Source organism: Aethina tumida, chromosome 1 (assembly GCF_024364675.1).
Source record: "Aethina tumida isolate Nest 87 chromosome 1, icAetTumi1.1, whole genome shotgun sequence".
Taxonomy (NCBI): Eukaryota; Metazoa; Arthropoda; class Insecta; order Coleoptera; family Nitidulidae; genus Aethina; species Aethina tumida.
The window spans coordinates 33,142,436-33,153,348 of NC_065435.1; the positions used below are offsets into that span (position 1 = coordinate 33,142,436).

A 10,913-nucleotide genomic window follows, 5' to 3' on the forward strand; every position below is an offset into this window, starting at 1 on the left:
ATGGACAGGTTTCAGTGGTTGCTACCCAAACTTGGATAAATGACGATCGTTACCGCTGCCATTGGTAACGACAGAAAAGTCTTTTATTGTTAGCAACTTTTGTCAATTGTTCAAAGTGTGGTTAGCAACCAGGGAATATTGTTGATAGTAACAATTTTGGTGTGAGTTGTTTGTCATTCTTCTGTTTGAATTTAGTTATAATAGTTACCAAATTCGAAAGAGAAGGGTTGTTAATTTGGCTGGTAACATCGGTTACTAAATCAATAAACTATGTGTAGTGTCCGGAAAAGAGACAAGCTAAGTGAAAAACTCAATAAAACCCAAAAGTCTGCCGACGTTTCCAGAGGTACCCAATTTCCTTAGTGTTCAAATTTATGTATATTGAATTGTATTAAAGCATTGCATATTCTTCAGACAACAAAAGTATGTTTTACTTTTGATTAATAAACATATCGCCTTCATTGCTGTTGGAACCTGAATATGTACACAATGTAATTTGATTTCAAAACTGAACTTGAACAATTATTTGGTAACTAACAATTTCGTCGTTGAAAAGACGAAAACTACAAAAGAAATAAGTATTTACTCTTTACACGTGAGCTGTTTGTTTCATTTTTTAGCTTTCAATGCAAACACAAATTTAAACAATATCGTTTTGTCATGAAATATTTTTGTTTATATTCAAAAAATAATAATAATTTTTTCCAGATTGATGTTTTTAATGAACTCAGAAGTCAGATTTATCTAGTAATAGAGGTCCTTATGATATTCCTTCTACAGTATTGAATGAATTGTGGATTATAATTAACAAAGCCTCTAACCATGAACTTTACCTTGTTTTTAAAATGTGCTTTATTTCCTAATGCACAGAAAAATTCATTTATTATACCTACCTTAAAGAATGGAGATAGTTTACTTGTAACAAATTTAGGCCTGTATGAAAAATGTTTTGTATTCCATAATTGTCCAAAAAAATTCATTTCCTAATTATTTTGGCCATAGTTCCAAAATATTATAAATGAGAGTCAACACGGATTTTGCAAATGTAAATCTTCTGCGACCAACCTTCTTATTTATAACAATTCGACAGTTATCATTTACAGGTTGATATTGTTTATACAGACTTTTAAAAGGCATTTGATAGAATCTGCCATGATTTATTGTTTGCTTAACTAACTGGGCTGGAGTTGTCAAGTAAGTTTTCCACTGTAGATAATCATAACGATTGTAATATAAAGTGATTAGTTTTTTAAAAAAAATAAATCAACACTATTTTCGAAAGTTACACTTTAGGTAAAATGTTTTAATGTAATATGTTTGAAATTTAGAAATGTGTAATAGATTAGGCGGTAGTTTATCTAGAAAAGTTGGTTTGGCTCAAACTAAAATGAATTTGCGTAAATGTAAAAGAAAAGCTGGTGAATATTCTGGTGCTGAAAGAGTTCAAACACAGAGGTTCAAGAATACAGATATTATTAAAAAGCACTGATTGCAGAACAATTTTTAAATGGGATGGACAGTAATTTAGCATATAAATTCCAGCTTAAAGTATGCGTTATTGTTGAAGAAGAAATTATGAGTAGAAATATTTAATCTTTCCATTTCTCTGTTAACATCATCTATTACTGACTAGTAATTAATAAGTCAACTTAGTTGTCACGCCCTTCTAAATTCTGTCAATGTCAAAACTTTTCGGGTTATTCAACAAACTCTCTAATACCCTCAAAAATTATTTCTTTTTACAAATTGCAAATTTAAATAAAGCATCCTAAGAACTCCATTTACAATTCAACGCATATGGAGAGTTACTACCACGATTTTAACACATTTTTAAAGCAAGTATGGAACATATAAGTAAAAGAAGTAATCGTGTCTCACTTCTTGAATGTCTATAATAGTGTAAGCGTTCCTTTTAATTATGTTGCCCTTGTTGCACTATAAAGTAGATATTTAGAAAAATACTGGTTAATAGGATCCCAGGCTCTGCGATGCTTTGTCGTATAAAATAACCTCTTTTTATAATCGGTATCGCGATTATAAGATCAGCAATTAACCAGAACAAAAATATTCCAACATTAGTTGACTAAGTTGTCAGAGAGTTGTCAAAACGTGCGTACTCGTTAGGAACACTCAAGAAACCGTGGAGACACTAAAAATATATATGTAACAAACCAACAAAAAATGCTATTACTTATAAATTTCTACTGTAAAAAGATTGCAAATCTTTACGCAGAAAATTGTAGAATAGAAATCAATATTTCATGATTTGGTTTAAAAGTTGTGTTGACATTATTTGAACTTGTCATCCAACATGAGGAATCTAAATAATTTTCTTCATAAAATTAGCAAATATGGAAACATTGGTATCTTAGTGTTGTGGGAGAGTGATAACCCAACCAAAGGTGAAAGAGAAAAATTGTCGCTCACTAATTCAAGCTGAAAGAATCAACCACGATAATTTACTGTTGATTTAAAAAAGTGAAATATTTAAACAATTACAATAATGGCAACTTTTTGTTTGAAGGTTTCGATTACGAGTCCTGAAAAATCACGGAAATCACGAACTTTCAAGTTTCAGTAGCAACGAAAGAATTTTGTTTATCAAATAAAAGAAAATAACATTTATGTTGCTAAGATTACGTTTCCTTGTGACATATGCCAGACGTTACAATATAAACAACACATCCAATGTCCAATTAAACCATATTCGAAATATGTAATTTAAAAAAAGTTGCCTTCTTTCAAGTAAATTTGATTTCAGTAAGAAGAAATGCTAGTTGTGCCTATGTTGATGATGGCCTGTTATTCTCAATTGATGAATCAGAACTAAATTAATTTAAAAAAAACTGAAAAACACATATTGGAATTAAAATAATGGAAACCCCAAGTAATTTTTTGGGAATGCAAATAGAAAGTTTTAGTATTTATGTGGAACAAATTTTAAACAGATTTGAAAAGACTAATGCTAGTCCTAATACTATTCCAGTCGACCCTCACATAACACAGCCTGTTCCGTCAAGTTTTACTTGGCGACCACCGCAAATAATCTGACTTAGAGACAATAAATCTGTTGCCAGATTAGGAACACATAATACTTTTGGAAAAAGCACCTTTTTGTTTTGACCTTCATCGTCATAATGGTCCAACCTCACTTATACTGAGCATTGCACAGATTATACTTTGTTGTCTGCGACTCTGATTTTATGTATGACAGAGTCATATTTTCAAGCATGTTCTTACGTCTTGTCATGTGTGACGATGCACCGGAAGCCACTTGCCATGGATCATTTTGGCTGGATGTTGCCTCAAACACAACAGCATATGATGAACTACTTGCTTTTTGTTGAACATTCTTGGTCCTGGATTTGCATTTGAGGACTTTTATGACCTTACTTGTTACAAGTGTAGCACCTTGAATCCTTACTTGGTTGTTGGTTGTTTTCTTGATGACTGACAATACTGTTGAGTCACTTTCAGGTTGTTTAACATCTTGTGATAGTTTTGATTTCACAGAAACTGAAGTTATCTTCATGCCGGAGCTTTCAATAGCAATAATCATTGGTTGATAGGATTCTAGCAGACTGGAGAGTAGCACTGTAAATAGCCATTCATCGTCAACTTCGAAACCAATGTTTCTGAGCTTGTGAGCAGTACACATTATTATGCTCACATATTTCTCTACGTTTTAACATGCAGTAAGTGAAGTATTACAGAGATCATGCAGCAGCCCATCACAGCGTGTCAACCAAGAGTTATCCCATACTTATTTTGCAGTACTACTCTCTTGTATGTGCACGTAATTTATTGAGTCAACTAGTAAATTTATCTTAGTTTTTGCCTTTGAGTCTCGTTTTGTGTCCACAATGACATATGTGGGGGGTTTTATGCAGTTCACAACTTCTCTTACTGTAGATGTGTATTTACAGCAAATCGCTAGGTTACGTAATTATCTCGGCCGGTTAACTTTTCAATTAATGCCAATTGATTGTTTGCTGACAATTTAAGAACCCTTATTCCAGATGTTACGAGAAATCACCTTTCAAATGTCGTATTGACGTTTTAGGTTAACTTTATTACTTTTCTCAGTAAATAAGCCTTTCTGGGCTTAAAAGAATTTATTATTTCTCAAGAATAATTTATATTTAAGAATTTAGTGTTAAAATTACAACTTAACTGTCCACAGGCGCACAAATTACAATTTTAACAGTTTATGTGTAGTTTTAGTGCACTCCAACCAGCTCATCGCATCAGTTACAATTGGCTTCCCAAGAGGAGATGAAACATTATTTGTTTTAAGTAGTGTCAAAATTTTTCATTCTTTATAATAGTGTAAGCTACATTGCGCTGTAAATTAGATTTTTTTTAGAAGAATGCTTCAAGTAAACTAATTAGGGTTAACAAGACAGCATTAAGTTAACTAAGGAAAGCATATTATTATATTTAGTTCGCTGGGTCAGCATCAGTAATATTTATACGATCCACATTCCGCACAATTTGGCAGATTGAAATAACCTCTTTCCGTAATTCGCCAAAGAGCATTATGGGATCGGATACCGAACAAAACAAAATTACACAAAGATCAGTTGTCAAGATTGTCAATGAGTTGTCAAAGAATACGAACCGTATTCCATATCAGTCTTCAGAATTTTGCCAAACTAATTTAAGTGTTTCTTTTCTATGAAACCTTTTTTCTAAATGTTAGTGTATTGATCTTTTTGCTTTAATTCAATTCAATATACATAAATTTGAACACTGAACAATTTCTAACATTATCTCAATCATCTAAATCTTATCAATATTAAAATTTGCCCTAATGTATATTATTTATTTCCTTGAAAATTATTACTTTTTACCAGTGTGCGTTTATATTCGGATTCAAACTCAGATAAATTTTTATTTATTTATAGATTTTATTATGATTAACCATGAGTGACAATAAAGTATGTATCTAAGGACATTTATATAAAATTTAAAAAACAAAAGAAAACTTACTGCATTGTCCTGGATGTGAATCGGGACGGTCTCAGTCGGGGATCGTCGTATCGGTACGGATATTCGAACCGGCACGACTTGGGCGCCGTGTCTGAAGGACAAAACTGGTGGGGTGCATCGTATATATATATATATCTGTTACTAAATCAATAAACTATGTGTAGTTTGAGGAGAAAAGACAAGCCAAGTGAAAATCTCAATAAAACCCAAAAGTCTGCCGGTGCTTCAAGAGGCCTTAAGATTAAAATATCGGAACTAGAGGGTGAACTACAACGAATGAAAGTATGTAATGCAGTAAGCTGTCTGCTAAACTGCAGACACCTTCGGTAAATCCTGGAAATACTCCTACTTCTAACACCAATCCTTTCTCCCAACTAGCCACCCCACACCTCCAAAACGCAAGTTTTCCACGAAGTGGGTCACGCCTATAAAGGTGATGTCGAAATCGTCTGATGATGACGCACCCCTGTGCTCACCGAAAGGACAAGAAAGTACTGGAAGTCTTTATATCCATTAAGGTCAAAAGCCAAAAGTGAATAATTGGAACAGTTTACCAGCATCTGGTTCTGATTTTTATTCCAATCATTGTGCATCAGTGGATATATTTTTAGTAACTGGAGATTGAAACCTGCCCCGAGTGAATTGGACTAATGATGAGTTTAGTGGTTTCATGAGTTCTGAGGTTTACTCATTAAACTATCACTTATCATTAGTTGATTGGGATTTACTTTTTAGCAAAATGGATGTTAATGATTGTGAGCACAAATCTTATGAAATTTTATAAAATATGTTCCAACTTGATCGACCTGTAAAAATATTTAAGAACTATGTTTCTTAAGTTGTTCTATAAAGGGCTTATGACATTAACAATTCGTTATTCCTTTGCAGATATTTGAATTTCGTTGTCATAAACAAATTTAAATATTTTTCATAAAATCAAGTAGCACAAATAGATTTCTTTATTTGGTTACCACCAAACTTTAATCAGTTCATATCGAAACATACCTCTCTTATACATAATTTGTTTTCAGAATAAATTCAATAAATTAAGATTGAAATCTGAAAGCACTATGTAAAAGGCAAATGGTGGAAAGATTCTAGTGGTCCAAGAATTGGATTTAATTGTACGTATAATTTTCATCTGTATTCAAGATTTTTAAAATTAATGATATATTTTATGCTAAAACACACACAATTAAATTATTTAATTTAAATAGAAAACAAATAAACTATTTCGACGATTCGTTGGACATCAGGAATTAGTTACACATTGACAAACTGATTACTATCATATAAATGAAGATGAAATGAGCTATGACAAAGCCACACGATATCGGGCAATATGAAAAAAAAAATCCAAGAAATCAAAAAAAGTACAAGAAAAAATCCCAATAAAGAAGAAAACAGGATTACCAAAAGTTCTACCAAAAAGGCTGAGGACTGGAATGTTCCCTTTGGAGTTCCACATATCTGTCTGTGTATAAAGCAGGTACTTTCATTTTGAGAATTAAGCATGTTTATAATAATTATAATTTTATAATTGTGGCGAAGAAATTTTTCCTATTGTAATCTGTACTTTATGACGGTAAATGCGTTTCCTAAATAATTATGTTTATATCATAAATAATTATGTTGTATATAGCTGTAAATCTTTCTACTGAATAATTGGAGGTTGAAAAAATCGACAATGTGTCGAAACCATTTTATAACACCAAACTAAATTTTCGACTTAAGTTAAACTAAGTAATTTTATTTGTAAAGTTAAGTTATATTTAATTATTTGTGAATCTCATTTGTAGTCTTCCAGTGTAGGTTGAAATATAAGGATGAGATTGATTCGAAACAGTTCTACCATCAACAATATTATAACAAATCGAAAAATCATCACGATATTCCTTTGTTCTGTCAATTTGCTGACACTGTGGATTAAAACGAATAGAATTATAAGAAAAGATATAACTGAACCACAATTTGGTGAAATACAATATAAGAATCAAATCAAGTTTTGCTTGGGAGAAGACAACTTTTTTTCTAAATTAAATACTTCTGACATATGTCATAAGGAAACGTAATCTTAGCAACATAAATGTTTTTTTTAACAAACAATTGGTTGCTATTGAAACTTGAAATAAATGTAGACGAGAGATCTGCAAATGATTGGATTTCAGTGACTTTCAGGACACGTAATCTAAACCTTCAGACAGTAAGTTGCTATTTTTGTAACTGTTTAAATATTTCACCTTTTTAAATCAACAGTAAATTCACGTAGGTGATTCTCTCAGCTTGAATAACTGAGCGACATATTTCAACACTGAAATTTTCTTTTTCAACATTGGTTATCACCCTCAAATGATATACTAATCTTTCCATATTTGATAATTTTATATCGCAAATTATTTAGATTCCTCATGTCTGGATGACAAATTCAAATAATATCAACACAACTTATAAACCAAATCATAAAATAGTAATTTCTATTTTACAATTTTCTGCGTAAATATTGATTTGCAATCTTTGTTCGGTTGAAACTTATAATTAATGGCTTTATCATTTGCAGTTCTGCTAAAATTTTCATCTACTTTGGTGCATATATATTTTTGGTGTCTCCATATTTTCTTGACAGTATGCGTGTTTTGACAACACACTGACAACATCGAGAACTAAAGATGGAGTATTTTCGTTCTGCTTATTCGCGATACTGATCATAGAATGAAGGTATTTTATACTACCAAACATCGCGGACCCTTGTATCCTATTAAGCAGTATTCTTCTAAAATATGTGTAATAATAATAATAATAATATCAGAATTGAAAAGAAAGTTTATGCTCCTATAGACATTCAAGAAGTGAGTCACAATTTACTTGCTTTACCTATATGCTCCATACTTGCTTTAAAAATATGTTAAAATCGTGGTAGTAACTCTACATATGCGTTGTTCCTACAACTTAATTTGAAATATTAACAATTTCAACATTCAAGAGATGCAGTGAAACTTGAGAACACTAGGTATCTCATCATTCAAAAACTCAACAACTACATACACCCCATCAATTTATTTCAGATGTAATTCATAACACATAATTTCTTAAAAGAGTCAAATTTGATGATTAACATCAATGGATTGATTTTAAATGGAAAATGTGTAGGGTTTAACATAATGGTTAAGGCTTGACTAATACCATATGGAATAAGTAATGAAATTATTTACTAACAATTTCTTAAAACAGGAGAATAAGTTTTTGAGAGGCTCTGAAGCTGATGTCGTTTGTCTGCAGGAGACATTCCTAAAACCGGACATGGGATTCTTTATCCCAGGATACTCTATCCTCCGGGCTGATCGTTTTTCTGGAGCAGGTGGAGGGGTTGGCATTCTGATCCGGAACTCCATCAGGCACCAGAGGATCGATACGTCCCTCTTTATGGGCGAGTCGATTGGAGTCGAACTCGCCCTAGAAAGTGGTCCGATTAGGATTGTCTCGGCATATGTTCGACCGACTGAGAGAGTTTCCTGACTCAATCTCCTATCCATCCTGCATCCCAACTGTCGTACAGTCATTGCTGGGGACTTCAACAGTAAGCACACAGCGTAGGGTTGTGTAAAATCTAACACCAACGGCGGTTTCCTGCTGCGGGCGTCACTGGACTACCGGTTCTCGGTGGAAACCATCGAGACGCCAAACCACTTCCCTGATAGTCCCCCATGCCGACCTGATATCCTTTCCATTTTCCTCTGCAAAAACATCACAGAGGTGCCGGAGGTCATTAACCACCAGGTGTTGTCTTCGGACCACAACCCGGTCTCACTGGCACTTAACGAGAATTGTTGCCAGTGGGAGCCTCGTAAGAGGAAAACCAACTGGTTGCAATTCCGTTATTTAATGGAAACCACCGATTTGCGGTGCAGGATTTTGAACTCTGAAAGGGATATAGACGGTGAAGTGGATAGGCTGTCAAATGACATCCTGACAGCCTTAGAACGGTCGACGCATGCTTGCCCTAACATGTGCAAGCAGCATAGTCTTCCTGGCGAGGTTGTCACCCTCATCAGGAAGAAAAACCGTAGCAGGAAACTTTGGCAGCGTACTCGGGACCCCTTCATCAAGGCCCGGTACAACGCCCTGAGCCGTGAGGTCCGGGCCTGCCTGCTTGAACTCCGGAGTTCCTCGTTCCAGGAGTTCATAGCAGAGGCCGAACTCCATCCTCGTCGGACCTGGAAAGTCATAAGGTCTATCCGAGGGAGGCGTATGCGCTTTCCGCACCTTGTTCATGATGGCATCAAAGTCGTCCTGGACAAGGATAAAGCGGAGGTGTTTGCAGACTCCCTTGAGCGGCAATGCTCTCCAAACGCCAGTCTTCCTGGGTTTGTTGTAGAGCACAACTCCATCAGCCGTCAGGTGGACTCTATGACTTTCCCAAAACCTGATAGTGACATTCTTCCTACTTCTCCCAGCGAAGACAGAGGTATCCTTAAAGCCCTCAATAACCGGAAAAGTCCCGGCCCAGACACCATCCCCAACGTGGCCCTTAAGAAGCTTGCTACCATTCAGGTGGTAATGCTTACTAACATTATAAATGCGATGCTCCGTCTCCACTACTTCCCGTCGGCATGGAAGGTGGCGACGGTAGTGTCCATTTTAAAACCCAACAAACCTGCCCACCTTGCTAGCAGTTATCGTCCCATTAGCCTCCTTTCTTCGCTAAGCAAGGTGGCGGAGCAGGTTATTCGGACTCGGCTTGAGGAATTTATGGCTGACCAGTACATCCTGCCGAACGCTCAGTTTGGATTTCGTCGAGGCCATGGTACCGGTCATCAGATTTTGCGAGTGACTGAGGACATGGCTGGAAGGCGTAACAAGGGGCAGCATGGTATCATGTTGCTCCTTGATGTCAAGCAGGCATTTGACAGGGTTTGGCACGCTGGTCTAATACACAAACTGGCTTCGTTAAATTTTCCTTCTTATCTGATCGGCACTATCCGCTCTTTCCTTTCCAACCGCTCCTTTCGTTCCAGGGTTGGAAGCGAGTTCTCTTCTTCGAGAACTATTACCGCTGGTGTCCCGCAAGGCTCCAAACTATCTCCTACACTCTTCAATCTCTATTGTAGCGACATACCATCTTGTCCTAGAGTTACTATAGTAATGTATGCCGATGACGTTGCCTTAATTAGCTCCCACAGATGTATAGTTTATGCGGAGATCCATATTAGGAACTTCCTGCCTAAACTGCTCTGTTGGTACTCTCGATGGAGATTGGAGATCAATCGTTCTAAATCCGAAGCTATCTTCTTCTCAAATCGACGAAGGTTGCCACCTAAATTCCTTATCAATGATCACCAAGTTGAGTGGAGTCCCAGCGCCAAGTACCTGGGTGTCATACTTGACAAGAAACTCAGTTTCTCTCGCCAGGTCGCTTTGGTAAAGTGGAAAGCTCTAGCAGGCTTTGTTGCTTTGAAATCTTTCTTCCTTTCTAAACGTCTTTCCCCTTTAGTTAAGCTGCGTGTTTTTAACGCGACAGTCCACTCTATTTTCACTTAAGCTTTTCCTATATGGGGCAGCGCCGCCCCTTGGCTCATTAGGTCCCTGCAAGGGACCTACATGTGGCTAGTGAGGTCGGCCCTTGGTGTCCCATACTATATTCGTAACAGACAAGTCTGTTTCGAATACAACATTTCCTCTCTTTTGGAGCTGCGGCGCAAACATGCCCTCAATCTCCGGAGATCTATCTTTCAACACTCTAATCCGGAGATTGCATGCTTGCATGACATCCAACCCTGTAAATCTGACAGATGCAAGAGACCTTGTCTCTTGGCTGTCTAGACCTCTGCGTCTCTTTGGGACATCTTTTCTTTAGTATGTGGCGGTTAGCTGCAAACCTCTTTAATTTTTTCCTTCTCTCTATTTTCCTAAACCTATATGGTTAT

The 10,913-nt window shown here is 35.8% G+C and overlaps 1 protein-coding gene across 1 annotated transcript in view; it reads left to right on the forward strand.

Annotated features, from left to right (window-relative positions):
* LOC126264920 (uncharacterized) overlaps nt 1-9,731 on the forward strand; it is a 31,505-nt gene extending 21,774 nt beyond the window's left edge. Inside the window, exons 2-4 of the mRNA XM_049964682.1 lie at nt 8,221-8,478; nt 8,584-9,543; nt 9,678-9,731. Coding sequence (XP_049820639.1) covers nt 8,221-8,478; nt 8,584-9,543; nt 9,678-9,731 — 1,272 coding nt within the window. The remainder of the gene's footprint in view (nt 1-8,220; nt 8,479-8,583; nt 9,544-9,677) is intronic.
* Nucleotides 9,732-10,913: the final 1,182 nt, after the last annotated feature.